This window comes from Pungitius pungitius, chromosome 10 (genome assembly GCF_949316345.1).
Source record: "Pungitius pungitius chromosome 10, fPunPun2.1, whole genome shotgun sequence".
In the NCBI taxonomy this organism is placed as follows: domain Eukaryota; kingdom Metazoa; phylum Chordata; class Actinopteri; order Perciformes; family Gasterosteidae; genus Pungitius; species Pungitius pungitius.
In genome coordinates, this window is record NC_084909.1 from 11,834,164 (window position 1) to 11,852,866 (window position 18,703).

An 18,703-nucleotide genomic window follows, 5' to 3' on the forward strand; every position below is an offset into this window, starting at 1 on the left:
GTCTTTTATATTTAGGTAAATCCAATTTGAGGTTATTGTGACCGTGCTACACTATTGCGTGCGCATCCGACATCACTTAAAATGGAGGATTTTGGCAATGTTACGGACTACATTTAGGTCACCACATCATTGCGGTGAACATCAGAACATATCACGTCTTTGATTGCACACCCATTCAAAATACACAATCATCTAGAGAGACGGAGTCGTAGTATGCAAGCATTTGTTTCATATACATCGTAAACGCAAGATCGCAAATCAGTCCTAAAATATTTTCCAAAGGAATGACATATAAACGTTAACACATTCTACATTACATGTCATTTAGCTGAAGCTTTTATCGCTTTATTCTACTCGTTTTGATATCTAAATAAACCGTATTGATAGCTTCACTACGGTATGATTTAATACTTATCTACAGCAGGGCATCGGCCCCCTCTGGACCTCAGTTAGCGCACCGAAGCACGCGGGCCATTTTCTTCTTCGTGGACGGCGGACTACATCAAGCGATGTGACGGATCTTCTAAATCAGCAAAACGTGAGGTGCGATCAGCATAGCATAGCATTCTGTTAGCACCTCGTGTTCAAAACACATTACAGACAACGGCCCATTCAGAATTTTATTTTTCTCCAAGTGTGCATACAGAACAGTGAAAACTAAACATACTGTGTACATTATTTAACAACTAAAAGCAATGACGTGTTAGCGGTTCACTTAGAAGCTGTGTGTAAACAGTACCTGAAAGCATCTCTAGAGCAAACGCAGCCCATCACTCATCCCCCCCCCAGCTGGTCGGTGGAGCTCATTGTGAGTGGTCAGCTTTGCTTCAGCAGCACGATCAATACTGGAGGCTTCAGCAAGTCTTAACTCCAATATTTACGTGCTGCTACAGTAAGGAGACCCGCAAATGAGAGAGGTTGCTCCAAACGCTGCTTTTGTCGTCAGACAGGAAGATCTGCCCGTGTGGTGTATTCAGGCGATGGACACCCAATCCAGTCCGCCTCAGTATGTTGAAGGGCTGTCAGGTGACCCGGGTGGTGTATTCAGGCTTTACTGTGGCAGCACAGCATGGCCTGCATCTCAGTGTAACCCACAAACCATTCCGTGCTGCTACAGCATCACCAGAGCTGCGCTCGTGGTCCTTTGAACACTTGTCTTCATCCTCCAAGCCATTGGTCTTCATTCTTTGGGCCTCTACGTTTACTGTCCAATCCGAAAAGAGGCGAGGACGTCCACCACCTGAAACAAAAAGACAGACAAGGCAGTTGAACGCGTTTAGAATTGCAGCACTATCCTAATGCATGTAAACTTGTTGAGTTAAACCCAATATGGAATTCCTATGCTATTCAAACAGCCCCAAACCTGCAGCAAAAGCTTTCCACATCATTTTAAAAACCTGGAGATTTGCAAACATTTAGCTACAATGTGAGGATAATTTCCAAACACCTTTCCAAAACCTATTGATGAGATGGAGGTCAGAGGTCCCCTCAGGAAAGATAAACTCTGGGCCTTGCTAATGCACAAGAGGGGCCTAAAACACCAGTGTAAGTTGTGACATTGGGATTCCCCTTCATTAGAACCGAGCAGCCTTTTGGGGCATGTTTGGGTGCAATGATTATTTACAAAACAGTAATATGGGGAGCTAAATCATTTACATACACGTGGAAACAGGGGAGCAGGGTTGACAGGAAAATAAGTATGAGTCTGTACTCCAAATTACTCAAAAAGTCAGTCAAAATATTGTGGGATTTTAATGACCAGTAGAAAAAACACTTGGGCTATTGACAGGTGCTCCGTAACGCAATGGTTGTGAAGTGAGTCAAAGGGAATCTCATCCAGTGGTTGAACACTTTTGGGCAACAAATAGAAATCACACTATTTTCCCTGCATACAAATCTGGAGCGAAAGCATTTCTTTTTAAAAGAGGTTGACTTCCTACAAAACTGTTTTACAACTAAGAAACAGGCATCTGAATTTCAAAATGTACGGGAACCCTTTTAAGGAAGCAAGAGTTTCTTTTTGGAGAAACTGCAAACCTGAAGTTTAAACAAGACAAGATATAGTTGGTCTACACCAACTGAAGCCCTACTAGCATCACACGTGTTCAATCATTGATCGGGACAGATTTGACCCTGTGGAGATATCAATGAAGTCACCATTCCATTTCCACTTGTGCATGTAAACATTTGAATCTGAAAACTAAAAATCCTCAGACAAAACCTAGTTTGTATACAAAAGGTGCTAAAACACACTTGGTCCTAATTATAATCCTGAAGCAGATCGGTTCCAAACGTATTGCCACTAGAGGTCTCAATGGACCTTTTAGATTGACCTTGGTATTAACCGGACAACAGCTAAAACATACATTCAGAAAAAAAACTAGATAAAGAGTCTCTGAAAAACATGCCAGCCTTTACTTTCACACACACTCAGAAAGCTCAGATGAAAAAATAAATACATACCAAATACAATTATGAAACAATGAATTTGGTTGTTTCTTGCAAATCTGAAGCTGAAGAAAACTGCTCACAAAAATGAATTATTCTAAAAATTATAATAATAAAGAATTAATTCCATTTATTGTGATAGAATGCCAATTTCAAGCAAGCTGACCAACAGCTCAGAACTAAAAGCCCTACAATACATGCAACATTGTCTTCCTTTTCCAAAAGCCTGTGTGTTACAGTGTGCTAAAAAAAATCATCATCGATAGGATTTGCATTCTATTGGAATATTTCTTTTGATGATAAAATATCACTACAAAAAAGCGATGATATAAATAAAAAGGGGTTTCCCCTCCCATAGAAATGTGAATATCTACAATGCATATTTTATTAGTTATACTTTCGATGTAGGATTTGACTCATGGGTCTATCTAAAAGGTGTAATTTGTGGTGATCCAGATGAATGACTTCAGTTCTTGATATTTATAGAACACGAGTGAAACAATGTCAACAAGACAGCGAGGGTGGTGTTTTTTGTTGGTTTGATTTTTCCTAAAATTAGCGTGTAGCCTCCTGGCTCTTTACAAGCACCTGTTATGACATTTTTTGCTCAGTAGCAAAAAAGTAAACAAAACGGTCCAACATTTTCACAACCCAATCTAGTATCTGAAAAAACGAGTTATTGAATTTTTGAAACCTAACGAACGTAGAAAAAAAATGTTTAAAAAACAACAAAACTTTTATCTGAAAAAAAGAATTATCCTCCTAAATCGGAGGTTCAGAGAAGTATTTGGTTTAGTTTTTTAAGTATTGCAAAACAGTATTTGAAGAAGTAACCAATTATAATCAAGACATTTTACACATCACAAAGCGGTGTATAATTGTTAGATCTGTGAAGTATGACCATATCACCTTGAACAAATCCTGAGCTATTAGGACTCCAAATCTCCTCTCAGGGTCCACATCCCTGCCCCCCAAAAGAGAAAGGACAGAATAATAACTATGGGAAGCATTTCAATTCAGCAACAACAAATTAGATGGTTATTTTCAAAATAAATATATTGTATTGCTTGTGACATCAGAATGTCCAACATTTGTATGGGCTCAGGAGTGCCATCCCCATCTTTTACATTTGAAGAATGTATAAGACAAATAACAAATAAAAAGGCAAAAGAGATGAATTGAGTAATCAATAGAATGAAATGTTTGTTGTGGCCCCAACTGTTAGCTTCAATTACAGACTAAAGCAAAGGCTGATCCTCCTTTCCTCCTCTACCCATGTTGAAGGGACCATAGTTACACAATGCAAACTGAAAACAAGGGAAACACAACATAGCATTACAAAAACTGCCCAATCATTTTGTTATCTTCAATGTAATAAGTTTGCTACTTGTAAACAGTATTGTACCAATTTTACTGCGGTGGAAGTCACGAAACAAACATTTTACCATGTCCTTGATTATAAAATATATGTAACAAAAATGCACGTTATGCATATCCTTTGTCAGCTGATCATTTCTCCAAGTCCAAGCATAATAGTTCACATCAATCAATCTAACATCCATTTTCACCCTCTCCTCTAAGGCAGCATGCCCAGACATGTCACCTTTGCTGCTCAGCCTATTCAACCAACCCCTGAGACATTTGCTCTCCTTCAAATGGCCTCAAAGAGTCACCTGACCCCAAGGTCGAAGGTCAAGTAACCCCCCACACCCCGCCGGGTACGAGGACTGCAGACAACGACCCATCTCCTCACCAAAAGTGGTCTGGACCGGTTTCTTGTGTGTGTTACATCTTCTGCCAGTATGAGCACAAACTGAAAAGGAGATTAACACTGACTAAAGTGTGCAACAAAAAGGGGTGGGGGAGAATGACATTTCCATTTATCTACATGAAAAGATCCATGCAAATTTTTTGTTTTGCATTGGGTTCAAATAGCTTTCAATTTTCACCCATAGACAGAGGAAACTACAGAAACACAACAGCCTAGTTTTAAAGCACTACATTTAATTAACTAAATAATAATAATAATAATATATTTAATTTGTCTTGTAACATAATTAAGACAACAATAGGTATAAAATTATAAGCCAAATAAACCCCAAATATAAGGGCAACCAAATCCTTGTTCCCCAGGTTTGATTAGATAATACACACACTGCAAATATTCTGTGTTCACTGCGCCACAACTTGATACAGTGTGATAAAAGTGTACCGAATGGGGCAGGATGTACACAGCAGGAGATCTCTAGTCGTGAAAGCAAATACTGAACCAATTCATCCATCGAACCAAAAGCAACAAATGACAATACCCGAAAAATAAAAACAACAGGTAACAATGAAATACTTCTTAATATAAATAAATACAAAAAACAAGGTGCTGAAGACTTTTTTCATTATTCATTGTAGACCAGCAATGCTACCAATGAAGCACTACTTTGTTACACAAACACTAGCCCCGTAATGGTGTTAATCCTAGAAAAACCTGTTCTATTTGCTCAGGCAGAATAACATCTCCAGCATAGCACAGGCAATGACTGGGATTCTCTGGAGGCTAGTCATATCTTATCAAATTAGTTACAGTTAAATCCAGGAACATGTGAGAACACGTACCTGGCATCACCCAGCGCTTAAACCCATTTCACAAGGCACACCGGCCGATAGGCGATCGTGACTTCTCAGTCATTCTGTCCTTCTCAAGTAAACACCATCCAGCTTGTCAGGTAAGAGCGCTCAAACTACTTGGGTTCATACTTCCAAAGAAAGTGTTGACCCCTTTTGATTTGGTTCCTCAATGACCAACCGCAGCGTCTGTCCTTCAGACACACCCGTATTTCCACAGTGGGTTTGGTGAAATATTTAATCTGAACTAACTTCCTCTACTGTAAGAATTATTATAGCCAAAGGAAGACCGAGCAGAAATAAACAGGATGCAGACAAAGCGGTATAATGTGTTGCAATTGGCAAAGTATGACCTACAGACTTCATTTACACTTGATATTAGCAATACAACATACACAGCAATATTTCTGGCAATAAACCAGAAAGCCAGAAAGATTGACCAAATGTTTTTGATCAACGTAAACTACTTAGGTACAAAATACACCAGAAAAGCTGAAATTAGGATATGCACTCACTTTACATGTATACATCCGCGACAGGGGGAAAAGAGGAAGCCACGCTGAAGTGTGAGCGCTTAATGGCACACCCATACAATTAGACAAAAACATACTAGCTGTTTTTTTTGGTGCATATTCCAATTCAAATGCCTAGGTTGAAATGAGATACTCACAATACTCGGGTTCCTAGTGCAGAAATGGTGGGCTTAACACACATCACAACCGGAAAAGGACTCTTGAGTTATTTTGTCACACTGCGGATGGGGTTTATAGGTTACCACAATATTAAGATAGATAAATAAAATTATAACATGGCTCTTGAATGCAGTAGTAAATATGACATATTAATACTGGTGATGTTTTTCTTTGATGATCTACCCACATTCCTCGTTAGGCCTGACTAACCTACTTACAACATTAAGCACTGCCAATTGCACACCAATAGATCAACGTGAGACACAGCACTCTATCTGAAATGATGTCACAAATATGCCAAATTAGTTTCTTCGAGGGTTTGTTAAAAGCAGACAACAACAAAGCGTTGGTCACAATGTGTGTGAAAATATCTGGTGTTAATACTGAGATTATTACCTGTTAATCAAGTAAGGGCAACTAAAAGAAAAAAAAAACACATACCAGCAACTAATAATTTAGGATCATTAAAATATTTCCAATTAAACTACTTAATAATTAATATTCTGGGCTAACCTAGCACCTTCAAGTTAAAAAAAGACTGGTGCAGTAGGAATGATAACACAGTGAGTGTGGTCAGGCGAGGCATACTCTTGCCATGTCAGACCTTACTACCGGTGGTGTCGCAGATTATCATATTACTATCTGAAATGCAATTATCAAGCAGAGAATTCACAAGCACTGTAACAGCTGACATTTTCCTTCTAAACATGTTGTTCAATAAAGTACTTATGCCACTACACAAATCACAATAAAGAGATACAGTGCAACGGCAGAGAATAAATATTTTCCACAATGAGATTATTTTACATTAGCGGCTTACAAAATTCCATTAACTTCTTTATACTTAATAGATCATATACAAAGCATGCAAACAAGTGTAGAGCCCTATGCAAACCTATAGTGAGGCAGCAACTACTGAATGCAAAAAAACAAAAGCCAATTAAAAACATATGCTTGTAAGAAACATATGCTGCACTGATGTCAGTGGTGTTATCAGCCTCATGTCTGAATAAGACAATGTCTTAAACATTCGTCTAAAAAGGGAAAAGAAAATTTACAACTAAAATGAAAGCCTCTCTGGATGACAAAATACGACTCTTAAATAATATCTGCGAGCAACAGGACTGAAGCACATGAAGACCCTTTGACAGGCATAGAACGGTGGAATATTCTGGTAAGTAACAAGCAGACATGTAAAAACCTGTTCCCATCACTGCAAATTTGAATACTATAACGTTTTGCTGAGCGGTGCAGAAAGAAGGAAGAGAAGGGTGGGGAACCTTTGCAGTCTGGCTACAACACATGTGAGCAAGTACAAGAAGAGGCACAGTTTCACCAGGAAATGGGGGTGGGAGCCCATTTTGCCAGAGGGGTCTGAGAAGACCAAATGATGAGTCACAGAATGTCATGCTTACCATCTGAAACATCACAACGTTGTAAGGGAGTTCAGAGGAAAATACCACAAAAAGGTGGGGAGACAGACCTGTAGCAGCATGGAATAAAAAACTTACAAATTACACTTCTACTAATTTGATAATTGCATACAGGTGTAGTGTCCACAACACTAAAGAATAATATTACCAAAATATTCATGTGCTCATACAGATGAATTTCATCTGTATGAGCACACCAGATACTCATTTGAAAACTCTATAGCTGGTATGTAAAAGTTGATTTATTACTAAGTGCTCTCTTCTTTTCCAGAGATAAGATCTGACAAATTGAAATCTGTAGTTTTAATCAAAAATCCAAAACAATAAGAACTGCAGGTGATATTATAAAATTATATTTGAATGAATATATCACTTCTTCAACTGATATTAAGTACTGTCAGTGACGTGTATTCTAGGCCGCAAATTTTTTTTAAAAAACAGACTGACACTGTGATGCATATTAATTTCAAAATACAAAAGTAGTAATATAAATATCATATGTATATGTCTACCCTTAACTGGAGAAGCTTCAGTAATATCTTATTCCTGGAAATTCCGCTTTGTATTTTAAACACTTTTGAGTTGACACAACAGGCCGGTTAAAAGTGTGAGGTATTAGGATAAAACAAAGGGGCAGGAGTATGTGTGTTTAATAATACACACATAACACATGTACATGTGAGAGTGTATATTTACACACACCCACCTACACCAATTAGAGTATTATCATAAATACTGTAAATTAGTCCTATAAAACCAAAAAGGTAATGAGCTCTAAAAATGTTATTTTGACAAATGTTCTATGTGGTGGTGTGAAAAAAATACTAAAAAAACATCCCCAACTTATATATAGTAACCGGCATAGCCTTTGTTAAGAGGGCAGATAACTTGAAGAAAGAAGCTTCTTTCAAAAAATCTGATAAAAAAATAATTGACAGTCACAAATATAGAATGAATGGTTGGAACCGTGGGTTGATAGAAGTTTCCCATCCAATTTCAATTAGACTATGTGGTGTAAATACCAACTCAATATTTTATTCTTAGAGAAGGTAATTACATGCCTGTCATATTTTAGATTATCATACAAATTCATTGTGTTTCTACACTCCTTACAATTCAGATCAGATCTTACATTATATCTTAGTGGTTTTTCCCTCCTTCCCCTCTGCTCTGTAAAACGTCTCCCCTTCCTTTCAGATTAACTCATTTGTAACAAATGCCTCAAAAAGAAATAAACGACATGGAACAATATAAAGTCGATGGTTTCACAATCAAAATGCTCTGCAATTTACCCCAAAAATAAAATAAAGAGGATTCCATCCACACCACAGGGGTGAGTGTGCATCGGATGGGAAACTGACAGTGGTGACTACTCCCCTTTCATGATGTCAACGCAGTTAATTTAACCTGAAAAAAACAATGAGCCGAAATGTAAATGCCAAACCTATCGATCTGGACACGCATTTGTTTAAATAACTGCAGCAGTGCAACTGATAGCGAGGCCTCGCATTATGTAACACTTAAACCGATCTCTACTTAGAAGGAAGTAGAAGGGGCGGGTTTAGGCGCATAATTATATGGAGCCTCTCTTCTGCTTTACTACACAAGTAAGTTAGTCATGTTCATTATTGGAAGCATAAAGCAGGATCAAATGCCGTACATGGGACACCTCTCGTAATTAATTAGGTCCGTTTTGTCGTTCTTTACTAAACCGATTACACCAAGCCTTTTTTTGTCTACACCGTAACTTGAAGTGAATCAGCCCAGGGCACGCAGAAAGTGCCAAGAAAAGAGCCAAAAGGAGAAAGAAAGCAATGGCTATAAAACCTCAGCATCCAATTACGATGGGCCCAAACACCAAGATTACAACGACCGGCACCGCAAATAACCATGGACGCTTTATTCTCAATAAGTAATGAATTGAATTTCACTGCCTCGTTAGAGGCAATGACAGCCATTCTTCTGACGTTTCACAGAGCTATTACAGTCAAATCCTCTAAAGTAACGACCCAAGATTGTTGTCAGTTGGCCGAGAGCCACATCGACGACGGTCCAACAGGAATGTAAGATATTCATATCGATGAACATAAAGCAGGTCACGCTGACTAACCTAGAGTAAGACTTGGCAGATGCATTTGGCAATCGAAGAGACCTTACTACAAGAGACAACGTTACGACTGCCTTACGACACCGATACAACCAAACTCCGCTATTGGTGCAAAAGTCACGATTGAGTGTTTGGTCATACAGTAATATAATGCCCCCCACTCCCCTCCCCCGAAAAAACCCGACCGCAACAACACACGCAATATATCAGCTCGGACAAACAAGTCGTCCTCAGCCAAGGAGCACGGTAAAATGAAGGTATCAGTAAAGACGCTCCCCCGGTCCGGGTCAGTCCTTTGAATGTTTTCCCTCCCGGCCCGGTGCAGGTCCCGTGTGACCGTGCTTCTCCTGCGCTCGAGCCTGGCTGCTTTTGCACCTCCCGCTCAAAAACCGATGCTCCAATGCGAGAAGAAAAAAACTCCATTATAGTTTAACTTTCAATCATAATGCCCAAAGTTAACTATATCTTCTTTACAAAAATAATGCCCCACCTCTACGGTTTAAAAATATAGATATTTATGTATAATCCTCTCACCTCCTGGATACAAACGGACCGCTGAACGAGCGCATATTTTCCAAGGCTTCAGCGCAGCAAAGTCTGACACCTCTGTGTGCTAGCAGGCTACGCTAGCAGGCTAGTTGCTGGGAGAAGTAACGTTACAAGCTGGCAAAGCTGGCCAAACGGCTAACGTCTCCCCGCCACGGTCGGTCGCGCATCTTTTCCACGTATTGTTCTCCCTCGGTCCAATTATACTGTCCGGCTATATTAAATACTTTGCGGCGTCAATTTACCTGCGTTTCCTTTTTGAAATTACGCGAGTCCTCTCCCTAATAGTGCAGTTGTAATTTTTGAGCGCTCGGGTTTTTCTCGCCCGCCTCAGCGACAGCTTTCTCTGTTCGCAGCATCCTCTCCCCGCAGCTGCTGAGGCGATCGCTGCTCACTCGAAAATGGCGCCGAAAGATACACTCCTCATTCAAATTCGATAGAGCCTCCCACCCTCCCCATTGGCTGAATAAGGAGCGGAATCCGCGCCGCTCATTGGACGCTGAAAATGCACTCTCGCAGCCCACGCAGCGCTCAACGGAGAGGGAGAAAGAGAGAGAGAGAGAGAGAGAGAGAGAGAGAGAGAGAGAGAGAGAGAGAGAGAGAGAGAAAGAGAGACCTTAACTCTTTAGATCCCAAACAACGTTAACAGCAGTCGCCGGAGGTAAAGTATTTGCGTTAAAACTTGATCAAGCCATTTTCGATATGAAGTGACTGTTCGCCTTCTTTCACAAGGCGTAAGATGTACCACAAAAACTCTAGGGTAATACAACGTGAGATTAAGAAAGTGAAATAAAGGCAACCCTACTATCATAAATACACTACATGCATTGCCCCAAATAAACACGGAGTAGGCCTCTAAGAAATAAAATAGTGTGTTTGCATACACATTTCTCAGGTTTCTCAACCCTGGTGAATATAGATGTCTGTAAAGGTTTAACTAGAAGCTTCACAGCCTTTACTTAACGTAAATACAACGATGGTCCTTGGTACCAAATTAACTGGGCAAATTAAAAACGTCACACCATAATGATCAACAACAATCGTGACTGAGAGTTGAAATTGGCCTAGTGGCCAAGTTCTTTAGATGACCTAGATAAAAAAGTGCCGCCGTATTGCACTTTAACTCACTAATTACTCCTAATCACATTTAAAAAAAACCTTTGGAACAGAATTTCCATTGCTGAATTGTCCTATAGTTGAATATGGTGCAATAGTTTTCTTACCTTCTTTTATATGAGCACCATTATTGTGAAAAAGTCTTCCTCATTTACAGAATGTGTTATTTGTAAGAACAATGGTGTTTGTCTTGGAGTGACAGGACTATCAATAACAATTAATAAATAGTAAAATAAAACACATATTGCAGCAATATGACATAAGAACCACATCTGGTAAATGTATCTTGTCAGGGTAAAGGAAACAATGAGATTGCTCCGAGGACTCAGGAGATGCAAACCAAATCCCGATGGATGTGGAAAAAGCAGGAATAAAATGCAAGAAACGCCACTGTTGTGTGCATGTAACGGCCAAAGCAGCGATGTGTTGGGCTCTGCCACAATAACCTTGTCGTTATCATATCTAGTGTAGCATAGTGTACCTGAGGCAAGATAAACGGAGACAGACATTTCATCCCAATGCACACATAATAACAATTCATAACATTTACCTGCTATGTCAGTATTTGGCTCCACCGTGCTGCATTAGCTGCAACCTGCTATTAGTTTCTCATGGCGTGCCTAAGTGAATAAAGGCCCATCTTTGAGTGCGTTCAAAATTATACTTGCCTTTCTGAAAATGTTCTCACAGTCAAATATATCCTTCACTGTTTTAATGTAGTGTAACGGCACTTTTATATTTTCAAAACACGTTTTTTTGTTGTATTGCAGTGTGTGGTTGTAAAAACATAAAATAGTTTTACTTTGGAGGTCAAAAGCCGACTAGGAGAGAGAAGGCACCCATTGTGTATGCATTCTAGTGTGGTGTGGACAATGGTGCGGAGAGGAAAAAAACACACTTGTTTACAGATAAACTGGTTTGGACAGGAAGCCAGTAAGGAGGAGCTCTGTGTTGTTAAACAGGCATGTGGAGAGGCAGGGATGAGCCAGCAAAAACACCAATGTGACCATAGGGGAGATTATGATGCAGTATACACACACACAAACAAACACATACACACACGTGTATGCAGTCCTATCTTTAAATATACATATCCACTACTTACATATACTGTTGGAAACCTGTCAGTTTCTTACAAAACCCTTCAGTGACACAAACAGAAATTGTGGTTTATTTAGTTCCACAAGAAAAATGAACGAGATAAAACGGGGCACGTGGATTCCTTCAGCCGCGCCAAACAGCAGCAAAACTGAGCTCAGGGTGAGTACTATACAGTTCATCCTGAATTGTGTCACCGTCACATGACACACACTGCCTTCCATTAGGCAGGAGATCCTTATGACTCACAAAAACACAAGTCACATGTCAGTACACAAATGAACCATGCTACTCAGACTGCTCTGTTATCCACAACAGCTTTTCTGCAAGCCCAAATGAAATCACATCATAATGCATCTCTTCATTAGGAGCGTTGAGACAAGAGTGGGGCTCTCTCTTGTCCTCTGGTAGACAAGCTTAACAAGAGCCACAGTGTCATGTATTGTAGTGTCTGGCCACAGCAGGCTAGACCGGCTGCAAAGTTGCCATGCCGGGGCAGTTTTAGTTCAATGTAATTTGATTTCATGTTAGATGACATGCGTGCATGGTCGACTGTTACACTCAGCTGCTTCTCATTCGAGGAGGAGTTTACCTCTTTTTTCCACTTTCTCTCTTTGTCCCCCATGTGACTAAAATATGTCCTTTCATACCACCACCACACATGGGGCTACATCACATCTGATAATAGGAAAGTTGTTAATGGCAGAATTGGAAAGCGTTGGGAGTTCAAAAGCTAATTTATCTGGTTTAGTGAAGAATCATTAACTGAAGAATTAAGGTCAGTGGTGACACCGAACCAGGGATAGTTAGCAGCTTTAATGTCAGCGTAACGCACCAGCAGGTGACTGATCCTTGTTGAAGGAGTACAAATCACCTTGAAAGGGCCTTGCACGGGTGCATTAGGTGTAGGCTGACATGTGAGTGTGCACAGCTCACTGTGGCTCATTGCTGCTGTAAACTTAGCGTGAACAAATGAACAGGGTGTGAAAATCATTCCTCCTCGTTTCACTGTACAAGTGATTCATGATTGTCATCATTTTAAACATAGTTAATACAATTGACTGTTTGAATCAAAACTTCACAGGGGCAAAAATGTTTCCTTGTGTGAGGAGCCAAAATCCCCTTAATCGTTTTTTCTTCTTTGTAAATATCAACCCGTATGGACTTCAAATTCGGGGACATGTTGCAGCAGTGCATTGGAGACAATTGCTGGTGAAAATAATACATGCAGCAGGCAAAATGAGCAGCACCCTGAAACAAAGTACAAGGGGCTACATAGGCATACTATATTAACGTAGCCCGTTCCCTCGTCTTGCTCCTTTGAGAACACAATGAGCCCCACTGAGAACTCCATACTAGAGAGAGACTCTCTATTGATGTCTCCCCGGCTCCCCTCCCCCTCTCTCTATGAGACATCTGTAGCAGCTGCCCCCTTGTGCTCCTGTCAGCAGGGCAGAGTGTGTGTGTTTGCGTGTGTGTAAGCACTGGTTGAGGTGGGGAGGTTAGCGTGGGGCGTGTTATGACACCTCCCCATTTGGAGGGGTCCGACCCGCACACTTGTGGGACATCACATTTATCAATGGCTAATAGTCACTAGCAGGTCACCCTGAAAACATAACAGAGACCTTTGACCTCTATTGTGCACAAAGGCTGCGAGGTGGTCACGTTAAAAGTGCACACAGACTTTTTTTAAACTGGCTGCAGAAATCGTAGTAAAAGTAAAAGTATAGTTCCTTCCAAAGTAAAACAGTTTGAAGCACAAAACAGACTTTTAAAGTCACAATCACATGCTTGGCCAGCAAGTATACAGATATTACAGCATGAAAAGCCCTTTTTATCTCAACATGATCTAACAGACATTATCACGCATAGCAATCAAATTAAGTGAGTATAGTTCGTTGAGTAGTCTAAAATTACATCACAATAGTAGGCGAAGAACTCGGAAAGCTGTGTGGGTAACATTGGGGGGAGACTGGGAAATAAATGTGTGAAAACGATGCACCATTAAGATATTCTTCAGTTTGAGACTTTCCATGAAAAGGTTTAAGATTAAATAGAAAAAAAACAATCAGCAAAAACTTCCCTGTGGAGCCTGATGAAGTTGCTGTGCCAACTCAGACTGTCACTGGCAAGGTCCTGGAGCTTGATTTCTGCCCATATGGTGATCGTTTTTAACTCTATCAACACCGCAGGGCTTTCTATCCTCATATGCATTAAATACAGTGTTTTCTGCACTTAATGTGGGGTCGTGTGCCAAACAGATCACACAATCCTGGAAAGAGGCATTTCAATAGGACTAATTACCTCAGAGACACGTATCATTGTATCAGGAGAGAAACGTCCAGGTGCTCGCTCGATGAGGGAGGTTTTCCATTCATTTTTTTTTTCGGACAAGTTTAAATCGCCCCTTAAAACATGATTTAGAATGACTTCCTGGTCTAGTAGTACATTCTTTAATTATCTTGACGATTGTCCACACCCCTCAGTATTTTTTCTTTCTTTTTGGAGGCAGACTGCTGAGAGGGATTACGGAGAAGGCTAAACACAAGCAGACCTAATCCTAGGCATGCAGGGTTACAAAAAGGACTCGAAGGATAAGTTTTGGAAGTCCGATATTTTTTGCAGGAAGCTGGGGATTTAAGATTATTTTTTATCACTATGAAGATGATTGTGCAAAAAATAAAACCAGAGTACGGTGGGAGCAGTGACTTCACAATGTGAGGACTCTCCCCTGAGATATATGATTAAAATAAAGGATTAGTGCAATTTCACCAAAATAAAGAATTAAAAATATTTGGTGACAGACATACAGTAGGTATACCTCTAAAACATAAAGATGTCTCACACTGTTCAGTATTTGCAAGGTAGACTTACAACGGGCCGCACTTGCTAGTTACATTAAAAAGCAAAACGATGACTCAACAAACCAAAGCACCCAATAAGACTGTGTGTGACTTTTAATGGACAATATTTTTTCCATCATACATGTTTTGCAATTCTTATTTTATCTCTTACATTCAGCAAAATGACGATTTGTGCAGTGTTTAGTACACATAATGCACAGCCAGAGAGCATTCTCAAATTCTCAAATGGCATTCATGAGTGTGTGCAGCATACATACGCTAATACTGCATCGATATCAACGTTTGGTATTCCTGTAAACATTACAGACAAAGTTCGACTGTGTAGCTTGCCGTTTTGTGAAAGATTTGATTTGACTTTCTAGACAACATTTTGATTTGCCTTTTAAACTTTGGAAAGACTGAGTGCAAAGTGATTGCAAGAGTGACAAAATGAAATGAAAAAGAAACATGCATTTGATGCCTACTCATTATGTTGGCATTGTACTCTGTCATCATTGTTGTTTTGAGGTATGGGGAACTCTGCGGACTATGTGTTAGGTTTATATAAGTCACCTATTACAATCCGCTGAATATGAAATCCACACTGAAATGTAGTTCACATTAAACCAATATTTGCACGAAACGAAGATATCAGAGATAACATTTTCAAGTATAATGCTTGTATTTAAAGATCCTGTGCTCTCATGAAAAATAGTGTCCTGAATGAAAAGTGTCTCTTTACTTGTAGTATGTTAGTGCTGGATTTTTGAGAAGTTTTAACTAATAACACCAATACTTTTGATTGATAGAAATGTCAAATTCCCTTTTATAGAGAAGTTAGATTGAAGCCCATTACATTACACAGCATTACATTACACATGTCACTATTTTACCATCTAATACACTGCAACTATAATAATAATCAGGACAGGAAGAAGAAGAAGCAGTACATCTGGCATTTGATTGGAATATTTCAAAGGAAAGACTGTATGCAGCCGATCTAAAGAGACTCTCTCCACGTCTATCCCTGACAATGACTTTGGACATATTCTCGCTTCGTTGGAGTTTCGTAGTCTCGTTCTCACGTTTATGAACAAATATTTAGTGCTGGAGCCGGGCATCTACCTAAACATTTTCACCTCTTAGCATATTTTGGATTTGTGGTGAGGGGCTATGAAAATAGAATTGACTTGATGAGACCTCATGGGGGATCGGTAAACACTTAGTTGCCGAGAAACTTTGTATATAATGAAAATGAAACAGCAGTCTGCAAAGTGTTTCACAGCTGAGTATTTTTAAGACAGAAACTGTGAGCATGCTATTGACAGAATTGGAGTGGAGCCCTACCAATTCACACTATGGAGTATATACAATTATTAAGTTACCTGACCATGACTGCACTGTAATGTATTAGACATAAGGGTCATACGTACCGTAAATAATAATTCAAAGAATTGAATTTATTGCTGTTGGATCATTTCTAGTGGTAAAAGTGAAGAAGTGAAGTAACACAATGCAGCAAATAAAGTTTAAAAAAACGTATGATTCAACAATAAACATAAAATAAATAAAATAAAATAATCATGTAACGATGCCTTATGCATGATTACAAGAATAAGCTGACTAAAATCATCTTGGCTTTGTAAGTGTGTGAACGGCTTCTGGAAAATGTTTGATAAGCTTTAAAAATCCAGACTTCAAGCTTCAAAAGGCAAAACTAATCCACTCATTGTCCTGCTTCTGGACTACAAATTGAAAATCCTCGCGGAAGTCCCTCCCCCCAAAGTCCGCCGGTGCACCTCGATGATGTAACCACTTTCCAAATATAGCGTGTTGCTGATGGCCACGCGGCTGCCCAATTGGCCGAGGCCGCTGTCGGTCGCGTGACGTCACCCCGCGATCGCGTTATTATTGTAAACAGCCCGCCTGCTCTCCACCGACGCTCTGCGCGGAGCCGACTACTCCGTCCAGTCCTTTGTTCGTGCAGCGAAAACACCGACGCGACAAAGCGCGGCGACCGTCCGCCCCGAGCTGGGGACCAAACCTCAAAAGCGAAGTGACACACAACCACCCCAAAATTAAGACACAACATCTATTTCACCACAGCGTCGCGCCGCTGCTTTATGTTCGGGACGTGTTATGTCGAACTGCGGGAGCTTCTCGCAGCCGGCGACGGCTCAAGGGCTGCCGCAAAAGAATTACAATGATAAACTGGTAGAGCCGGTCAATGCACACAGCCGGTTAACGTCAGCACGGATGAAGGTTGTCCTCATTCACCTCGTGCCAACTGTTTCCACATCACATGAGCACTATATACAGGCAGCGCAATTTACGTTGTCAACCTCTTTGTCACACGCTCCTCGATAGTCAGTTGTTTTAAAAAGAGTACATACGTGTTATTGTGGCAACAGCACACACATCGACGTCCCCCACGATGACAGTAAAGGCCGATAACTTATACATTGTCAATTCGACCGCTTTCTATTAAAGGTACTTTTACTTTGTGTCCCGCATCGCGGAGAATCTTTCATTTTGGCGGGGGACAACTGAACGGCACACTGAACTACTCGACAGGTCACACAGCAAAAGTTGAAATGACTCCACTGAATGTTTAATGGCACTTACTCGAGCGCCTGGATGTCCCCTTTTGGAGCGATCGGCTGCATCTCCCTCGCTGCCAGCCGGGGCCGACTGGTGACACCCTCACCTCGACATTTCCATCCAGGCAAGTTGACATTCTCCGACTAAGTGCAGTTTCAGTGAAGCTTCAAGGAAGTTGTTTCTTTTGTTCCAGTGCTTTTTGGTTGCGTCAATGTTGCGAAAAGGGGGAGGCGGAGCGGTGGATACCGAGAGCGAACGGGAGAGAAAGAAAACATACACACGCACGCACACACACGCACGCACGCACTTCTGAGCGCACCATAGCCTTTTTTTGCACGGCTGGCCATTTAACGCACAGAAGAAGAAAAAAACTCATCCAAATCCGCGATCGACTCGTCTCATCAGCTCAGCTCACGTGTCTGGGACGACCAGCATCCCCTCAGACAGCGCAGCAGACGTGAGGCTTCACGGCGCCCGGGTCTGATAGGCTGTCCAAGATCAGGCTACTACAGGTCGGTGCGCCCCGTAGCGCGCGCACAGAGGGACGGACGCTTCTGCACAGAGCCGGGCTCGACCACTTTAATCTTTTTATTTCCCACAACTATATATTCCGAGTCGTATACGCGCTGCTGTTTCTGTCTCTCCCCCCTCTCTCTGCGTAAAGGCTTTCCGATTCTCTTTTTTACTTTGTCGAGCCAGCTCCTTCCAAATGAGATCGCGTATAATGAGAAGTGTGCTGGTTCCCGTACAGTGCAGGGCGGTAACGGGATGCGCAGCAACGCGTTACTACCAACTATAGGAGGAGAGACTAACGCCCCTTCACACACACACACACACACACACACACACACACACACACACACACACACACGCACACACACACACACACACACACACACACACACACACACACACACACACACACACACACACACACACACACACACACACACACACACAAACTTTCAACTTTTATTCAGCCTAGACGAAGTGTTGAGTTTTCCCCTTCTATCTATTCATATTCTTGATACGTAGCAGCTCTCTATCGCACATTATAGGTAATCCAAAACATGTACTTTGTCCCGGTGGGAGAATGTTTTTACCGAACAAAACATATGTTAACATTATTTCTAACACGTTCGAAATGGAATGCCCTCCGTATGACGCTATGAAGCAACGCAACAAGTAGAGGAACTAACA

The 18,703-nt window shown here is 40.8% G+C and overlaps 1 protein-coding gene and 1 long non-coding RNA gene across 2 annotated transcripts in view; both read right to left on the minus strand.

Moving 5' to 3' along the window:
• Positions 1-17,675, minus strand: part of spryd7b (SPRY domain containing 7b) — a 28,047-nt gene extending 10,372 nt beyond the window's left edge. Inside the window, exon 1 of the mRNA XM_037488107.2 lies at positions 17,528-17,675. Within this exon, the coding sequence (XP_037344004.1) occupies positions 17,528-17,639 (112 nt within the window). The 5' untranslated portion in view covers positions 17,640-17,675. The remainder of the gene's footprint in view (positions 1-17,527) is intronic.
• LOC119228499 (uncharacterized) lies at positions 607-10,230 on the minus strand. The gene is made up of 2 exons (XR_005121521.2): positions 10,091-10,230; positions 607-1,240 (listed from the first exon to the last, which is right to left on the minus strand). It is a non-coding gene; the product is annotated as an uncharacterized LOC119228499 (long non-coding RNA).
• Positions 17,676-18,703: the final 1,028 nt, after the last annotated feature.